This window comes from Pongo abelii, chromosome 6, assembly GCF_028885655.2.
Source record: "Pongo abelii isolate AG06213 chromosome 6, NHGRI_mPonAbe1-v2.0_pri, whole genome shotgun sequence".
Lineage (NCBI taxonomy): Eukaryota > Metazoa > Chordata > Mammalia > Primates > Hominidae > Pongo > Pongo abelii.
The window spans coordinates 88,953,102-88,973,079 of record NC_071991.2 but is presented as its reverse complement, the minus strand read 5'-3'; the positions used below and the strand labels follow the sequence as shown (position 1 = coordinate 88,973,079).

The following is a 19,978-nucleotide window of genomic DNA, read 5'->3' as shown; positions in this document are numbered from 1 at the left end:
GGAAGATAGTGAAAGAATGAAGGCAATAAAAAGTAAATTTTAGATATGTTCGAAGGCTTACTCCTTTCTGCCTGTGGACGCTTACTCCTTTCTGCCTGTGGAAGCCGCCAAGGAAGCCTCCTTAAAGTCTCTCTTTCCCCTGCCTTCATGTCTAAGTCAGAGTCTCCTAATGAGCCCAAACAATGAAGAGGTTGAGCTCTTCATTGGTTGACCAATGAGAGCCTGAGGAGCCATTTTGAGCAATGGGGAATGCTCATGGATTGTGTGGTAATGAGAGATCCAAATACCAAGCGCTCAAGGGACTTTGGGTTTGTCACATATGCCACTGTGGAGGAGGTGGATGCAGCCATGAATGCAAGGCCATACAAGGTGGATGGAAGAGTTGTGGAACCAAAGAGAGCTGTCTCAAGAGAAGATTCTCAAAGACCAGATGCCCACCCAACTGTGAAAAAGATATTTGTTGGTGGCATTAAAGACACTGAAGAACATCACCTAGGAGATTATTTTGAATAGTATGGAAAAATTGAAGTGATTGAAATCATGACTGACCAAGGCAGTGGCAAGAAAAGGGGCTTTGCTTTTGTAACTTTTGACAACCATGATTCCGTGGGTAAGACTGTCACTGAGAAATACCCATACTGTGAATGGCCACAATTGTGAAGTTAGGAAAGCCCTGTCAAAGCAAGAGATGGTGAGTGATTCATCCAGCCAAAGAGGCAAAGTGGCTCCAGGAACTTTGGTGGTGGTCGTGGAGGTAGTTTCGGTGGGAATGACAACTTTGGTCGTGGAGGAAACTTCAGTGGTCATGGTGGCTTTGGAGGCAGCTGTGGTGGTGGTGGATATAGTGGCAGCGGGGATGGCTATAATGGATTTGGTAATGATGGAAGCAATTTTGGAGGTGGTGGAAGCTACAATGATTTTGGCAATTACAACAATTAGTCTTTACATTTTGGACCCATGAAGGGAGGAAACTTTGGAGGCAGAAGCTCTGGCCCCTATGCTGGTAGAGGCCAGTACTTTGCCAAACCATGAAACCAAGGTGGCTATCGCAGTTCCAGTAGCAGCAGTAGCTACAGCAGTGGCAGAAGATTTTAAATTACTGCCAGGAAACAAAGCTTAGCAGGAGATAAGAGCCAGAGAAGTGACAGAGAAGCTACAGTTTACAACAGATTTGTGAACTCAGACAAGCACAGTGGTGGCAGGGCCTAGCTGCTACAAGAAGACATGTTTTAGACAAATACTCACGTGTATGGGTAAAAAACTCGAGGACTATATTTGTGACTAATTGTATAACAGATTATTTTAGTTTCTGTTCTGTGGAAAGTGTAAAGCATTACAACAAAGGGTTTTAATGTGGATTTTTTTTTTGCACCCATGCTGTTGACTGTGAAATGTAATAGTCTGATCATGATGCTGAATGAATGTGTCCTTTTTTTTAAAAAAAATAAAAAGGTATATTTTACACATTTCCATATTGTTTTTTTCCTAAGTGCATAAATATATTTAACAAGATTGGAATGAAATGCTATATTTAGCTCTATATCATTATTTTTTACCTTCATATCAAAAGCATTTTCCAAGTTCATTAAATACACATTAATAATGAGATGTGTAATGAGTCCTTTAATATCATAACCAATTAAGTATTCCTTTATTGTTGAGCCAGGTTTTCAATTCCTTTTTTATTAAAAATAATGGCGAGATAAACATCTTTGTAACTAAACATTTGTCCATATTGAATTGGTTTATTAGGAAAATTTCTTAAGGTGAAATTAATAGGTCAAAGAAAACTAACTCTTTTTTTTAGAGACGGGGTCTTGCTCTGTTGCGCAGGCTGGAGTGCAGCGGCTATTCACAGGTGTGATCATCATAGCTCACTGCAGCCTCACACACCTGGGTAAGCAATCCTCCTGCCTCAGTCTGCCAAGTAGCTAGGACTACAAGCACGTGGCACTACACCTGGCTTGAATTAATTTTTTTAATTTTTTAAGGAATGTGGCACATACTATCAATCTGTTTTCCAGAAAGTTTTGGGCTGGGTATGGTGGCTCATGCCTGTAATCCCAGCAGTTTGGGAGATGGAGGCAGGTGGATCATTTGAAGTAAGGAGTTTGAGACCAGCCACCGTCAACATGGTGAAACCCCATCTCTACTAAAAATACAAAAATTAGCTGGGCATGGTGGCACATGCCTTAATCCCAGGCTACTGGGAGGCAGAGGAAGCGCTTGAACCTGCGAGATGGAGGTTGCAGTGAGTCAAGATGGCGTCATTGCACTCTTGCCTGGGCAACAGAGTGAGACTCCATCTTAAAAAGAAAGTTTCCATCATTCAATTATGTTGTAATTGAATGTTACTTCCAACAAGGCAATTTGATTAGGAAACATACATCCTTCATCACCTCTGGAGTCTGAGTAAACGGATATGGCAAAAGCAAAGAACACCAGTGTACAAGATAAGATTTCAGCCTACAGCAGCCACACCACCTTGAACCAACATGCTGTCTCGTTTTCCTCATTTGCCAAATGAGAAGGATGGACTAGAGGGTCTCTAAAGTCCCTTTTAATGCTATGTTTCTAAGAGAAATAATTTCCAGAATCATAAGTCACCAAGAGAAATGACTCTTTATTGTTTAAGATGTTCTTCCTCTCTTTGGCCTCTGCACTGGTCAGAACAGATTCTAATAAAGACACATTTAATTTAGAGTGTTTTATAGCTTAAAATCATAAATGCGAAATTCCACTTATTCTTCACTGAATCTTACATAAATTACCTAACTTCAAACATAACAGTAAGCATTTCATAAGACATTAAGTCAGTTTTGAAGACTAATATCAAAAGCTATTAGAAGTAAAAGAAAAATTAGTAACATTCTTAGAGACAAAAACTTATTTAAAAATAAAATTTAAAATATTATTCTTACACTAACAGGCCAAGAAGATTGAATTATGTTTACCATAAGATACTTAGAAAGTTAGGAAAATGGCAGGTTTGTTTTAAAATATTGTATAAACTTCTTTTACACATTATAAAAATGATATATAGTCACTTTAGAAAATCGTAAAAGTGCAGAAAGCAAAAGGTGAGGAGAAAAAATTCACCTTCAAATTCCCAAAGACAATTCTTTTGTCAGACACATTAGAACCATCATTCTCAGCAAACTATCACAAGGACAAAAAACCAAACACCGCATGTTCTCACTCATAGGTGGGAACTGAACAATGAGAACACATGGACACATGAAGCGGAACATCACACACCGGGGCCTGTTGTGGTGTGGGGGGAGGGGGGAGGGATGGCATTAGGAGATATACCTAATGTTAAATGACGAGTTGGTGGGTGCAGCACACCAACATGGCACATGTATACATATGTAACTAACCGGTACATGTATCCTAAACCTAAAGTATAATAAAATAAAAAAATAAATAAAATAAAAGCTGAAGTTTCACAAGCAAAAAAAAAAAGAAATATTTCTAATTATCAGAATTCTAACAAACAGGTTTTCTAGATTGGTAAGAAAATTCAACAGACTATAACAACGTCTGTTGAAAAATAGATTTTACTGTATATTTCAGTGTAATAGTTTTAAGAAATATTTTCCGTGCACCATGTTCTAAGGCAGGAGTGTCTTGTCTGAGGTTGGTTTGTAAATGTCATTGCTTTTCTGGTGTGTATATAGCCCAATAAAAGTGGGAGTTTGAGTCACAGACCTAAAAGTGGTGAGTAAAACAGTATAATAACTTCAGGACTGTCTTCATCTTGACGCACAATGAAGCAATTAGGAAAAGGCTTAATTAGCACCCCGCATCCTCACAGCTTCGTTTATTCCAAGAGTTTTAAATGGAGACTCGGTAATCACCATCAGGAGAAAGAACTTCTAATCCAAGAACAAATAGCATCAAGTTTCCCTCGGAAACTGTTGTGTACTAAATAATTTTGAAGAAATAAAAATGTATGTTTCTAGAAAGAAAAAACAGCCTCCTGACATTACTCTTCCTACCCTCAAATAAATAAGTTTATGGCTTTTATTTCTGAAAAGGAAAAAAGCATCTACAATGGAGCCTTGGACAACATGGGGGTTAGGGAGACTGACCCTTCATGCAGTTGAAAATTCACATATAACTTCTGACTCCCCAGAAACTTAACTAATAATAGCCTGCTGTCAACCAGAAGTCTTACCAATAACATAAACTGTCAATTAACATGTATTTTGTATGTTATATGTAATATATATTTGTATTTTTATAATAAAGTAAGCTAGAGGGAAGAAAATGTTATTAAGAAAATCACAAGGAAGAGAAAATATATTTACTATTCATTAAGCGGAAGTGGATCATTTAAAGGTCTTTATCTTCATCATCTTTATATTGAATAGGCTAAGGAAAAGGAGGAAGAAGAGGGATTGGTCTTGCTGTCTCAGGGGTGACAGAGGGGAAGAGGCAGAGGAAGTGGAAGGCGAGGCGGGAAAGGCAGGCACACCTGGTGTGACTGACATGCATTGTGGTCTCTGTCTGACTTTTTCCTTTTTCATTTCTCTAAAAATGTTTCAATATGGTACCAATCCTTCCTCCACTGTTTGCTTCAGTTTCAGTGCCTGTATCACAGAAGGGTCCATGTCATAAAAGAAGTTAAAAGCAGTCCTGAATAACTGAAACTCTTTTGCCAGATTGTGTAAAGTTAGTTTTCTGGCACTGCTTCTCCTATATCTTCTTCCACATTGTTTGGCAGTGGTTTGGAAACACTCATCTTTATCAAGTCATCTTCTGTTAATTCCTCTGGTGTGATGTTTATTTGCTCTTGAATTTTTCCAAAATCTATACCTTGAAAGCCTTCACCCACCACCTTTTTTTTTCATATCTCCTATTTCTTTTTGTGGTTTCCTTGATTGGCTCTGTCATAAATCCTGTGAAATCATGTACATCTGGACACAGTTTTCTCCAGCAGAAATTTATCGTTTTAGGATTACAGACTTGCATGATGTTCTTCTCTATGGTGGCTCTCTACGATAGCATTAACAATCCTTTCTGTAGAGTACCATGTGCTTTGTGATGAGCCTTAAAAATCCTTATGAGTGGCGAGGCACAGTGGCTCACATCTGTAATCCTAGCACTTTGGGAGACTAAGGCAGGAGGATCGCTTGAGCTCAGGAGTTCGAGATCAGCCCAGGCAACACAGTGAGATCTCATGTCTACAAAAAATTTATTAAAAAAAAAAAGATTCTTATAATCCCCTCATCTAAAGGCTGAATTAGAGACATGTTTGGGAGGCAAGCAGACCACTTCAATACCTTTGATGTTAAACTCATGGGTTCTGGGTGGCCAGGAGCATTGTCTAATATCAAAAGAACTTTAAAAGGCAGTCCGTTACTGTCTATGTACTTTCTGACTTCAAGAAAAAAGCATCAATGTAACCAATCCGAAAAAAGTGCTCTCATTGTCCACGCCTTCTTGTTGTACAACCAAAATACTGGCAGCTGAGGCTTATCTTTTCCCTTCAAGGATCAGGGATGAGCAGCTTTACACATAAGAGCACATCTATAGATATGGACTCATCCTAAACCGGATTGCATTTATACAAAACAGTAGAGTTAGCCTATTCCTTTCTGACATAAATCCTTGGACTTGCTACTCTTCCTTATTAATAAAAGTCCTTTGTGGCATTTTTTTTTTCTAAAATAGGCACTTTCAACTGCATTAAAAACCTTTTCAGGCAGATATCCTTTCTTCTCAATGATTTTTTTAATAGCATCTAGGAACATTTCTGCTGCCTCTTGATTGGCAGAAGCTGCTTCTCCTGCTATCTTGACATTTTTTTAAAGCCAAATTATCTTTCTAAAATTATCAAACCATCCTTTGCTGGCATTAAATGATCCAGCTCTAGAACCTTCAACTTACTTTTAATTTGAATTGACTTTGCTTTTCCTCTAATCATATTAGAGTCTATAGGTATGCCTTTCTTACAGCAGTCCTGCACCCATGTGAAAGCTGCATTTTCAATATCAGATAAAGGTATTGTACAAAAAGTGCAAGGTTTTTGCACCTGCTGTTGTAGCTACAGTGATGGCTTTTACGAATTTTGTTTTTGTTTTGTTTGTTTTGTTTTACAATGGTTCTTATGCTAGATTCATTTATCTTGAAATGGCAGGCAACTAACTGCAGCTGCAGACCTCACATCTATAGTATATATCAAGCAATTCAACTTTTTCCTGTAATGTTATGACTTTTCTCTGCTTGTTGGGAGCACTTCCAGCAACACTAGTGTCACTTGATATGAGTTCCCTGGTGTTATTTAATGTTTATGATATTGCACTAAACATGATTTTTAAAATACGCAAGAACCATGAGAGATCACTTTTTATTGCAATATGCAATTTACTGGAGAGATGAACTGCTCCTGCTGAGATGATTAGTGTCACTGCATTTTAAGCAGATACAACACTTGAGCTCACTGCAGTAGCAACAGGAAGTGGCTACAAAATTACTGGGGTAGTACAGTACAGACTATGGTTTTATTTTATGATTTAACACTATGTATTAATCTGTTCTCATGCTGCTAATTAAAGACATGCCCGAGATTGGGTAATTTATAAAGGAAAGAGGTTTAATGGACTCACAGTTCCACATAGCTGCAGAGGCCTCACAATCATGGCGGAAGATGAAGGAAGAGCAGAGGGACATCTCACGTGGCAGCAGGCAAGACAGCTTATGCAGGGGAACTCCCCTTCATAAAATCATCAGATCTCATGAGACTTATTCACTATCATGAGAATAGCATGGGAAAAACCCACTCCCATGATTCAATTACCTCCCACTGGGTCCCTCCCATAACATGTGAAGATTATTACCATTCAAGGTGAGATTTGGATGAGGACACAGAGCCAAAACATGTCACACTGTATCTTTACAGTTGTTGACATGTGTCTTGACTGTGAATGGTGCCTTATATGGTCTGTAAGTGTTTGTGTGCATAAAATTTGATCACTTTTAACTTTTTTTTTATAATAGGTTTGTGTATATCTTATGGTAGTAAATAATAAGACTAGTAACTACATATATTTTATGCATTTATAACATACTTAACTTTTTCTTAATTTTTTGATATTTTTAGGCTACATGGCTTGTGAGTTTTTTCAAATTGTTGCAAATCTTCAAAAAATTTTCCAATACATTTATTGAAAAAAAGCTACATATAAGTGGACCCACTCAGTTCAAACCCGTGCTGTTCAAGGGTCACCTGCATTTTATAAAAATGCTCACTAGTCCACAATAATGTGCTGAAAAACTGCAGAGCACAGATCACAGGCAGGGTAGAGGTTATGAGCAGATTTTGACGTCATGCAGTCAGAATAAATGTGGGCTGTAATGTCACATACACCATTAATCAATAAACAAATGGTACACCATTAACCAATAAACAAAGAAATAGGAAAGAAACATCAAGGGCTGCAAAGTATCATGAATTAATTCAGGTGTCAGGAACGGCCTCTCTGAAGAGGTAATAATTTTGGGATATGAATAATGTAAAGTCAGCCAAGAGAAGATCAGAGGCAATCAGCTTAAAACATTCCAGGAATTGCAAGAATGCCCACTGGGCCAGGGCACACAGGCGTAAGAGACTGTGATGCCAGATAAGGCCATAAAGGTCATCAGGAGTTAGATCATACAGAGTTTGATAATCCATGATAAAAGATTAGATTTTGTTCCAAGTATGATCAGAAGCCATTTGGGAGTTTTAAGTAAGGGTTGGCATTATCAGATTTTTATTTATGAGAGATCAGAATGACTTCTGTAAGAATGTAGACTATAGTTGGACAAGAATGGAAGGAGTTGAAGCAGGGAGATTGGTTAGGAGGCTGTTGCTGTGCGACTGTGAGCAAGTTACTTAATCTCTCTGAATCTTGGGTTTCGTTATCTATCCAACAGGGATAATTCAACAGGGTTATTGAGAGCATTAAATTAGATCATGTATTTAGAGCTGTTAGTATGATACTTGTTATATAAGAAGTACTAAGTAGCAGCTTGAGAATTGTGATCAGGTGGAAGTTGATTTTCAATATTATGTGGACTGGTTGGTGCAGATCCACTACTTTCCCTACCTACTTCTGTCCTTCTCATGAGCCACCCCTGAATTATAAAATGTATCACATCCCTGACCTTTACTCAGAAAATCTGCCATATCCACACATAATTCATTTCCATCTGCTCCCCTTCCTTTGGCCCCTCTGACAGAACTCCAACGGTCTTAAATCTCATGTGTCACTTCAAAGGTGCTAACCTGTGGTTTGCATGAATTACCTTAGGATCAGATTGGATCATCTTCTTCCTAAAAGCAATCTAAGACTCCCTTCTGGGACATTTCAAATACCTCATTAAATAATGACACTGTTACCTAGAATGTTTTCTCCTTTTTTAATATTTTGTTCTAAATTTTTCCATCTTCTCAGGGGAAGAGTCAACACCACGGGGGAGACCCCCAAAGTACAATATTAAATGAAGTCATTGGCACAGAATGTATTCCCTGGCAGGGGCCAACGTTACTTGAGCCAGACCACAATAGACCCCTGTGGGTCAGCACCATCCTGATGTACCTCCAGAAATAGGCCTCTGGGAGCCTGATAGGATGCTTCGCATGAGGTTTGTCCCCTACAGACACTGGCTGGGGAGGCACTACTGCTGGCCCAAAAGATTTTCCAGAGGGAAACCCCCCAAAATGGGATAAAGAGTCTGAAGAGACAGCACAGAGGTAAAGGACAAAGCATTAGTGGCAATGACCAACATGTGGGGCCTTCTTCATCATTCACTTGGTGAGGTAGCTGGGCCTACTGACAACCAGAGCCACTCTGATCTGTGTGAGTCCCTGCCCTAACTCCTGGGAACCTCAGAATGTTCATCACATATATATCCCTGTCCTAAATGTTAGTTATGGCAGTCAGCCCTGCTCTGACCTCTCATTTCCACTATGATACAGATCATGTGATATCAGACTGCATTCTGCCATCAGAGGAACTCTTCGTTTCATAACAGAAAGAGAAACAACTTTGAAGCACAACTGTCTGAGTTTGAATCCCAGCTCCAAGACCTATCAGCTCTAAAGTCCAGAGCCATGACCTGCCTATGCCTCAGCCCCACCAGAAAAATGAGATAATAGACCCCATATGGTTGCTATAAGGAATAAGACGTTTGCCGGGAAACACAGTAAATGCCACATAAGAATTGGTTAAATAATGGAAAAAAATAGACAAGCATGCAGGGAAGAAAAAAGAAGTAAAAAAAGGGTAAAGATAAACAGAAATAGGATGAAGGGAGGAGCATGATAAAAAAAAGAAAGAGTGGTAGTAATTTAAAACAAGTATAATAAATACCCCTAGCGTTTTTCCATATTTAATCTCCCCCTCACATGTACAAATAAAATGGGCTTACTTTCCTCAGTAAAGGAATGGATTTAAGCTTGAAAGAAAAGAAAGAAAAGAAGGAAGAAGGGAAGGAAGGAAAAAAGGAAAGAAGGAAGGAAGGAAAGAAGGAAGGAAGGAGTGGAGAGAGAGTGAAAGTGAGAGAAAAGAAAGAAGAAGATAACTAAGGGAAGGAGGAAAGTGGGGAGGAAGGAAGAACAGTGTGAAGACAATGGCCTGAAAACTGAAAAAGTCTGTTAAAGTTAATTATCAGTTTTTGAGTCCAAGAACTGGCTTTGCTACTTTCTGTAAGTTTCTAATTTACTGAATAAGCATAAAAAAGATTGCTTTGAGGAATGGTTATAAACACATTCTTAGAGCATAGTAAGCAGTAACAAAATAACACTGATTAGAATATTTTACTCTACTTAAGTAATCAATCATATTTAGTTTGACTCACCTTCCCAGCACCTTCTAGTTCTTTCTTATCTTTCAGTGCTTGTCCAGACAACATTTTCATTTCAACAACTCCTGCTATTGCAATGATGGGTACAATTGCTAAAAGTAACAGTGTTAGTTGCCAACCATAGATGAAAGATATAATTATTCCTGTCCCAAGATTTGCTATATTCTGGGTAATTACAGCAAGCCTGGAACCTATAGCCTGCAAAACAAAACAAATTAGAGAAACTTTAAAAATATTATCTTCACAACTCATGCTTCTATTTTCTGAAAACTCACCTTCATGAGACTGTATTCATTATTTTCTCAGTAATGAACTAAAAAGTAAAGGTCTACTTATAAGTTTATTGAGTTTCTACAGTAAGAATTTCCATGACTTCAGAATGCTGAAAGTAGAATATCAACAATCTAGAGTTCAATTACATATTCCTATCTCTTTGGATCTTTTAATACCAAGAAAACCTTCATTAATCACAGCAACATTACTAAAGCAATATCTGCAAATCAGCAAGATAAAGGAGTCTGACAAACTAGGAATGATGGAAATTTCCAATGTTAGGTATATAATTACTTGTAATTTAAGCCTAACGGTTGTCATTAATAGTATTCAAATATATCTGGGTCTGTTTGAGATATAATGTTTAATTTGGAAAAAATACAGAGTTGAAAATTATGAAATTTAATTTAAGATAGTACGCGGGCATTGTGATTTTCCCCTTGAATTCCAGAGGGAGTCTGAAGCATGACTTTCACTAGTGTGCACTGATTTCCAGCTCTAAAGCCAGAAGTCAAACTACAAAGTGAATTTAATCCACCACTGTATAATGTCCAACTGTAAACCAGATTTCCAACTCTGAAACCAAAAGTCAAGCTACAAAGTCAGTTTAGTCCATCACTCTATAATTTAGTCCAGCACATCTCCTCTACCCTGGAAATATTCTGTGCCCTCAAGCCATTCCAAATGCCTGCTCTGGCCCCAGACCTGCTTTTTCTGAATAGGGGCTGGGTAAAATAAGGCTGAGACCTACTGGGCTACATTCCCAGGAGGTTAGGCATTCTAAGTCACAGGATGTGACAGGAGGTCAGCACAAGATACAGTCGCTAAGACCTTGCTGATAAAACAAGCTGTGGTAAAGAAGCCAGCCAAATCCTACCAAAATCAAGATAGTGACAAAAGTAACCTCTGGTTGTTCTCACTGCTCATTATACGCTAATTATAATGTATTAGCATGCTCAAAGACACACCAGTGCCATGACAATTTACAAATGCCATGGCAACGTTACCCTATATGGTCTAAAAAGGGGAGGAACCCTCAGTTCTGGGAAGAGCCCACCCCTTTTCCTAGGAAACTCATGAATAATCCACCCCTTGTTTAGCATGTAATCAAGAAGTAACAATAAGTATAAGCATCTGAGCATCCAATGCTGCTGTTCTGCCTATGAAGTAGCCATTCTTTATTTTTTTCACTTTCGTAATAAACTCGTTTTCACTTTACTCTGTGGATTCACCTTGAATTCTTTCTTGCACAAGATCCAAGAACCCTCTTTCAGGGTCTGCATCAGGACCCCTTTCTAGTAACAATAGAATCCTTTATAATTCCCTACATTAATCCCTACAAAATCATTTAACACCTGTCTGATATAAACACCAGACTAGTACTTAGGAAAAGAGTGCTATAACTATCAGTAGCCTTTAAATACATTAAATTCTGTACCATGGAGCTGCACCAGGGCTGAAAGAGGTATCATAAATAACAGAACACCTGTATATTTAGTTGATGCAATCATTGAGCTTATATTAAAGGGATGATTTGCCAAATTTGGGATAAATCAGACTGGAATGGTTTTCAAAGCCAGCTCTCTGCATTTCACATTTTTAGTTTGAAGGTCAAAGGATGCAAGCTGGAGAATGGCTGTGGCACAGGGATGATATAAGTTGCTCCTGTTCTCAGTATCTACAAGTTCTACTCAGAGCTCATTTCCCACTGCAGCTACTGACTTAGTTGCTTGTGAGAGAAGCTCTTAGAATATCACCTGGAATCACTTCTAGGTGTGAGTTCATGGCAGAGGAATTACCTGGCTATTTAACCTTTGAGACATATGAATGTGCAGCTTTGGATAGTAGTGAAGGGCCACAGAAATAAATAAGATGGATCAAAGATGGCAAATTCTTTAATGTACCAAAAAGAGTAACTAAGAAGTCTAAGACCTTAAACTGCAAGGAGATTTAACCCCTCGGCTTCATTTGATTTAGCATATCAGACATTACAGTGATTACTATTCCTTTATTCTTTTTTTTTCATTTTTTTTTATTATTATTATACTTTAGGTTTTAGGGTACATGTGCGCAATATGCAGGTTAGTTACATATGTATACATGTGCCATGCTGGTGCACTGCACCCACTAACTCATCATTTAGCATTAGATGTATCTCCCAATGCTATCCCTCCCCCACTCCCCCCACCCCACAACAGTCCCCAGAGTGTGATGTTCCCCTTCCTTGTCTATGTGTTCTCATTGTTCAATTCCCACCTATGAGTGAGAATATGCGGTGTTTGGTTTTTTGTTCTTGCGATAGTTTACTGAGAATGATGATTTCCAGTTTCATCCATGTCCCTACAAAGGACATGAACTCATCATTTTTTATGGCTGCATAGTATTCCGTGGTGTATATGTGCCACATTTTCTTAATCTAGTCTATCATTGTTGGACATTTGGGTTGGTTCCAAGTCTTTGCTATTGTGAATAATGCCGCAATAAACATACGTGTGCATGTGTCTTTATAGCAGCATGATTTATAGTCCTTTGGGTATATACCCAGTAATGGGATGGCTGGGTCAAATGGTATTTCTAGTTCTAGATCCCTGAGGAATCGCCACACTGACTTCCACAAGGGTTGAACTAGTTTACAGTCCCACCAAAACAAAAGAAACTACCATCAGAGTGAACAGGCAACCTATAAAATGGGAGAAAATTTTCACAAACTACTCATCTGACAAAGGGCTAATATCCAGAATCTACAATGAACTCAAACAAATTTACAAGAAAAAAACAAACAACCCCATCAAAAAGTGGGTGAAAGACATGAACAGACACTTCTCAAAAGAAGACATTTATGCAGCCAAAAAAACACATGAAAAAATGCTCACCATCACTGGCCATCAGAGAAATGCAAATCAAAACCACAATAAGATACCATCTCACACCAGTTAGAATGGCAATCATTAAAAAGTCAGGAAATAACAGGTGCTGGAGAGGATGTGGAGAAATAGGAACACTTTTATACTATTCCTTTATTCTAAAGATTAATACTCACTGTCCTACATCTATTCCTACAGAGTAGGAGTCTATAGAAATATGAGGACTAAGATGAATGGAAGAGCAAAGATTAGTAGCCAGAAAATTTTCATTGTAAAGACTAGGGTTGAGGGGAGAAACCAAAACCTGTCAGCCAAAAACAGGTCAGCTAGTGGTGTAAAGTAGATCCAACAGTCCTCTCTCAGCCAATCTGTGATAACAGCTACATTGGGCTTTCCTAGGTTGACAATGTTTGCCAACCTGCTTATTTCCTCTTCCCTGGTCTTTCCTTTTTAGCCACTGTTTTAAGTTCTGGAAAACAGTTTTGCTTGAGTGGCTCATATAAGGTGAGTGCAGCCATCTTGGCAGGGCCAAGTTCGAGGTGTCTTTGAGGAAACAAGTGAGAAGCAGAAGGTTGACCCCAGCAGGCAATTAGAGACAGTGAATACGGCAAAGGGCCTCACAAACAGCACTATGGAGGGAAAAAGTGACCATCAATTTTACAAATACAGGAACTTACTGTGGCCCAAGGCAGGTCATAACACCAGAGGAATTTGAGAGGCAGGAAGAAAAACTGCAATACAGAATGCCCTGAATACATCTGCTCTGGGTTCTGCTGCAAAAGACTGAATTGCCTCCAGGATTGTGTCTTCCACGTCAAATGTGATGCGGGATATTTGTCCATCAAAGCACATGAGCCCATACCACAGGGTCTGTGTCATATTGTGCAATGTCACATTGCACTGGTTACTGTTCCTTTATTCCAAAGACTAATGCTCACTGTCCCACGTATATTCCTCCTACAGAGTAGGAGTCTATAGAGTTGTGAGGACCAAAATGAATGGAGAAGCATAGTAAAACTTATTTAGTAAACCAATTATATAAAAGGTTTACTAAAGTTAGCAGTGCAAATTTCAGCCTTCTTGACATCTACACATGGATGTCTAATACAGACATCACAAACTTACCATGTCTCATACAGAACTCTCCATTCTCCCCCAAGCCTGCTTCTCCAACAGGCTTCTGAATTTCATAAAGATCAACTCCAGCTGGGCATGGCAGCTCACACCTGTAATCTCAACACTTTGGGAGGCTGAGGCAGGGAGGATCACTTGAGCCCAGGAGTTCAAGACCAGACTGGGCAGCATAGGGAGACCCTGTCTCTACAAAACATTTAAAAATTAGGTGGACATGGTGGTGCACACCTGTGGTCCTAGCTACCAGGAAGGCTGAGAAGGGAGGATTGCTTGAGCCCATGAGTTCTAAGTTATAGTGAGCTGTAATCATGCCACTGCAGTCTGGCCTGGGCTACAAAGAAAGACCCTGTCTCTTTAAAAAAAAAAAAAAAAAAAAATCAACTCCATTTTTTTCCATTGTGCAGGTAAAAGAATTTGGAGTCATCTTTAAATTCCCTTTCTCTCATATCCATCATCTAATCCAACCAACACATTCTGTTGGCTGTACATCTAAAATATATCCAGAATTAATTATATCTTATAGCCTTTTATATAACCATGTTAGTCTAAAACACTATCATCTCCTCCTGGATTACTGCAACAGACTCCTTCTATGCTTGCCCCCTTCGGCCTATTCACACAGTGTCTATAGTGATCCTTTCAAAATTTCAGATCATGTCACTTCTGTGTTCAAAACCCTACAGTGGTTTTCCATCTACTTCTGGATATAATGCTGACCTTAACACACTTATGACTCTTCTTTTCACTCACTTTATTCCAGCCACTCTGTCTTCTTTGCTTTTTTTTGCTTTTTTTTTTTTTTTTTTTTTTTTTGAGACATAGTCTTGCTCTGTCACCCAGGCTGGAGTGCAGTGGTGCAATCTCAGCTCTGCAACCTCCACCTCCTGAGTTCAAGTAATTCTCGTGCCTCAGCCTCCAGAGTAGCTGGGATTACAGGCGTGCACCTGTAATTACATTCTATACAACTTGATCTAAACCTTGATTTTTATTGTTTTGTTTGCTTTAAGCAAAGAAGTTTGTATTAAAACAACAACTACAAAGAGGAGCTGGTACCGTTCCTTCTGAAACTATTCCAAACAATAGAAAAAGAGGGACTCCTAAGGTTTATATTTCAATGTTATAATTCTATGTGTTTCCTCATTTATAGCTTAATTTATTCTTAAAGAAACCCCATATATTAGATAGAAGAAATGTTAGTATAGTACTATCTTACAGAAAGATTTAAAGATAAAGATGGATAAGGTTCAAGAGGGGAAAAGACACACCAGAGATCACATGAATTTTTTCAAATTCTACATCATTTTGTGGACTTTTGCCATAAACAGTTGTAGAAGAAATTGTCACTTCAGCCAAAAATCAAAACCTGCTGGTTCAATAGTATCTAGTTATATCAAGAGATTCATACAGTAGCAAAATTTAAGTTATTAAAATTATTAAAGTTTAAAGTTATCAAAGATAAAGACTAAAGTTATTCTATCCTTGCCTTAATTTTTTAATGTGCTTTTCATGTCTTTCAACCTATATTTTAGAGGATTGTCTTCCCTCCCTTCTGTAACCACAGTGACCCTAAACTTTCTTACAGCAATTAAATACATCCTTTCTTCAGTAGCAATTACTGTTTTATGTTGATTGAGCACTTTATACTCTATTTTCTAAATAACTATTCTACATGCATCTTGTTAATAGCATGAATAACAGCAATAGCAAAAGGTTTATAAGTTATCTATATGCTGTACAGTATATAATGTTTAAATAGTTAACATGTTGCTACAAAAAGCATGTAATATGTTCGTAGGTTAGATATTTATTCAACATTTTCTTAATGATGATAACTAACACCTGTAAGGAGAAAATTAGTTTTATGCTGGGGTCCAAAATGGCCAATTAAGACAAACACCAGTAGAAAGGAGGCACGTACCCCTTTAACTTGAGCAGCATCATTGGCGAGCCTGGTAGTCAATGCTCCAGTGGTGTTTTTAGGGTCATCAAACCAGCTCACATCCTGTGGCACAGAAAATGATTTTATTACCTTAAAGCTCTGTTTATGAGACTCTCAGCTCCAAGAGGGCAGCGACAGGGTCAGTTTTGTTTATGTTTAGACTTATATCCCCTGCATTTAGTACTCAGGATGTGACACTCAATACACAAGAAAGAAACTTAATATAAAAACACATAAATAAATCATTTCATTTGTCAAAAAAAATTTCTGAGTGCCCACTTTGTGCTACACACAATTTCTAAGTGTTGGACCTGTACGAACAAAAAAGACAAAGTAGCTGCTTTCATGAAGCTTAGATTCCAGAGACGGAAGGTACAAATAAAAGAAAAATTGAGCAGGGTGAGAAGAGAAAAGTGAGGGGAGGTGCTATTTTAGAGACTGGGGAGGGTAAACAGAAGGCCTGTCTAAGGGGACATCTGAACAGAGGCCTGAATGAAGGAAAGGATGAGAATACCTCAGGGAAAGCAGAAACAGCATGTGCAAAGACCCTGAGGCAAAGGCATACCTGATCTGTTCATACACCAGCAAGAAAGCCTTAAAGGCTGCCAGCAGCCTAAAAAGAACCTTTGTGTGAATTTGTAAAAGCCGCCCCCTTCCTCTGGACAGATGTGTGTTCTGATTTGGCTCCTCTGATCCTCCCGTCCCCTACTCTTGGGAAGTGAGCCACTGCGTATGGAGTAGATGGTGTGTTGGAAAAAGGCGGTTATAGGAGATGAGATTGGAGAGAGAGTGGGGGTCACATAGTGTATGGTCTTACAGGCAACTGTCAAGATTCCAGACCTTACCCTGTGAGCTACAGGCAGCCTTCAGCAGGTTTGGGCAGTGGGATATGATTTGATTTCTATTTTAGAAAAATGACTGTGGCTGTTTTAAGGTGAACCTACAGGATTGGGATAAAAATGGAGGCAGGGAGATCAGTTAGGAAGCTTTTGCAATGTTAACAGAAAGAGAAGAGTCAAAGATGGCTTCAAGGTTTTTAGCCCAAACAACTGGTAGAACAGAGCTGTCGCTTACTGATATGGGGGAAGAGTGGGTAAGGAATAAGGCTGGTGGGGAGGGGAAGAGTCAAAAGCTCAATTTTGGAAATGTTAAACAGTGAAACTCTTATTAGACATCCAATAGAGAGGTTGAATAAGCAGTTAGATAAATGTAGCTCAGGGCAGTATAAATGATTTGAGTCAAAAACAAATCAACAAAAGTAATCCAGATTAAAATATAACATTCAACATAAAATAAGATTTTCTTTGTAAAACCATTTATATTTTTAAATACACAGATACTAACGCGATTGTGAATTTGAAGTATGAATTTATGTGTTTTACAAATAACTGTGGTCCCTAAGAAGTTATCTAAACTGGTCATTTACATTAAAGAAGTATCTATCATTTTTCCCAAAAATATTTAAGAAAAACATAGTGCTATAATTTATTATAGTATGTATCAACTTGCTTTTCAATATTCTTAAGTGGTTAAAAGTGTCTCCACACAGGAATGTAACTTCCTTGAACACAGGGACCATTCAGGTTTGAATGCCTTACAATACTAAGTACTAGACCTTGTACACAGAAGGCACTTAATAAATGCTTGCCCTACTTAATAATTTATGGAGGAGACATTCTACAAACCATCAGCTCAGCTGCCAAAGTACAATGGACGTAGCAGTTGGCTTGGAGGCTGGTTGGGTAATGGGAAATTTGGCCCTGGAGCAAGCTCAGTGTAGACCTAAGTAGAATCTGAGTTATAAATACAGTTCGACCTGAGAGTCCAAGGACAGGGTTTCCCATCAAACTGTGCTCTCTCACTCAGATTCAGTCCTGGCTCTGTCAGTCACTAGCTAGCAATTCCCATAAATACATTTTCTTTCTAAATGGTGATGGGAGGAATGGGGAAGAACTGAGGAACCAGAGACAGCTGGCAAAACGTGAATGCCCTCTAGAAAGCCTAACACACCAAACTGATGCCTCTTAGCCAGGGTTCGAGGTTCGAGTACCCCTGGCACATCTGGGGCAGACTTCTAAAGCATCATTTTACTCAATGGCAAGTGATTAGTGATTTTTAAAATGGAAAGTTTTTAGGTCACATACAAAATTTTCATGATTGTTAAAGGAACTTTCCCCTTTGAACCGGGCTGCTCTGAGTTGCATTCCTCTAATTTCCTTCCCCATTTCCCAAGGAAAACATTCACACGTGTCAATGGTTAGGGTTTTGAAGCTGCAAAATGTGAGAAGCATTCCCTTAAACCCATTATCAGCCAGTAACGCTGCAGCTTGAACTAGTATTTCAGACTAGCCTCAGAAAAGAAAATGGGCAGTGAGGAATAGGCCACAGGGATGAGTTTTGATTTGCAGAAAGAAAGAGTAGAGAGGGCATCTCTTCGTGGAAAGAAACACTTGTGCCCTGGGTTTGCCAGGAGAAAGAAGGAAAGAGAGGAAAGGGATGAGGGGTATCAAAGATGCCTTCTGCCTGCACTGCCCACCACTGCTGAGACACAGGCTGGAGGTGAATCCACTCTGGAGGCTCTGTCTCAAACTGGTCCAGTTCCTTGGGCCCACCCAGACCACACAAACAGTAGAGCCTCGCCTGTGCCTAGGGGGCGGTTCAGCTGCATCTCTGACGTGAGACTGAGGGACAACCAATATAGGAGCTAGGCCTGGGAAACATGACAGAACTCCCACTGTCTGAGTCCAAGGGGCACACATGGGGAGTTCTACACATCCCAGGGCACAGCCCTCGATAGACATACCTGTCTGAGCATGGATCGGAAAACCATGTATCGGAGCCGCTTGGTGAGGATCTCTCCAGCTTTGCCAAATGTGAAACCCTGTGGGCAGGAACATGCCTTGTCAGGGACTCAGTCACCAGTTAAATAAAAGGAGGGAGAATTGATGTCTTTGCTAAAGCAGGAGATAAGACAAAGTCAGAAAGCCTGATTTCAAGGGCTTGCTATGTTTCTGTGACTGTGTGCCATGGCACAAGGCTGTATGGGTGGTGTAGACAGAAAAGCCCACTTTACAGAAGAAACTGAGGTTTAGAGAGCCACAGCCCACAGTTATAAGGTCACAGAGTTGGAATCTTAATCCAGATCCATGAGAATCCTAACCAGAATGGGAATCCAGAGCCTGAGCTTTTAATTACCCACTGGACTCCCTCCCCATGTTACTAAGATGAGGAGTTGGATGGTCTAACATCTTTAGGCGTTTTGCTATCTCTAGATTTCTAAGGTCCTATAACTCATAGACTTTGTTCTCACCCATTTTCTAGGCAAGCTAGGTTCCAGTCCCCACAAGCACCATGATGTTATAAAGATAGTCCTCTAACTTCTTTTGCTTCACCAATTCAAATTGTCAACATTTAAGGGACCAGCTCAAAGCCTACCTCAATCCAACTTTCTTAACCAAATTTACATTGAGCAATCTTTACCTCCTCCAAACACCTGTGGTATTAATAGTTGGTATGGCAATCTTGTAAGTAGTTAGAGTGTCACATTTATTCTAGTAAGGTCAAATTCCCCAGTGAGACTGTAAATACTTAGTAAAGAAAGAATTCAGTCTGTTTTTTCTTTTGCACCTCTTATAATGTCCAGAACAATATTCTATTTTTTAAAAATGTAATACATGCTTACATGTTAAATAAAGAGATCTATTCATAGTTTTATCTTTAAAAATTAAAGGTGGCTAATCATTCAGTTAATAAGTGATTACCTACTACTGCCTCATGCAGGCCTGAGCACTTGGTCACATGATCCTTTTAATCATCAAGAGGCAAGTACCAGTATCCCTAGTTTACAGCTAAGGAAACAGAGGCTTAGACAGTTTACTTATGTGCCCAAGGACACAAAATCAGAAACAGGTAC

At 39.0% G+C, this 19,978-nt stretch overlaps 1 protein-coding gene and 1 long non-coding RNA gene across 2 annotated transcripts in view; one reads left to right on the top strand and one right to left on the bottom strand.

Moving 5' to 3' along the window:
• Nucleotides 1-19,978, bottom strand: part of ABCB1 (ATP binding cassette subfamily B member 1) — a 106,996-nt gene that overhangs the window by 17,487 nt on the left and 69,531 nt on the right. The window contains exons 19-21 of the mRNA XM_024249653.3: nucleotides 18,869-18,946; nucleotides 16,045-16,128; nucleotides 9,850-10,053 (exon numbers count right to left, since the gene is read on the bottom strand). Of these exons, the coding sequence (XP_024105421.1) occupies nucleotides 9,850-10,053; nucleotides 16,045-16,128; nucleotides 18,869-18,946 (366 nt within the window). The remainder of the gene's footprint in view (nucleotides 1-9,849; nucleotides 10,054-16,044; nucleotides 16,129-18,868; nucleotides 18,947-19,978) is intronic.
• Nucleotides 1-19,978, top strand: part of LOC129060430 (uncharacterized) — a 43,418-nt gene that overhangs the window by 8,124 nt on the left and 15,316 nt on the right. The window lies entirely within an intron of this gene.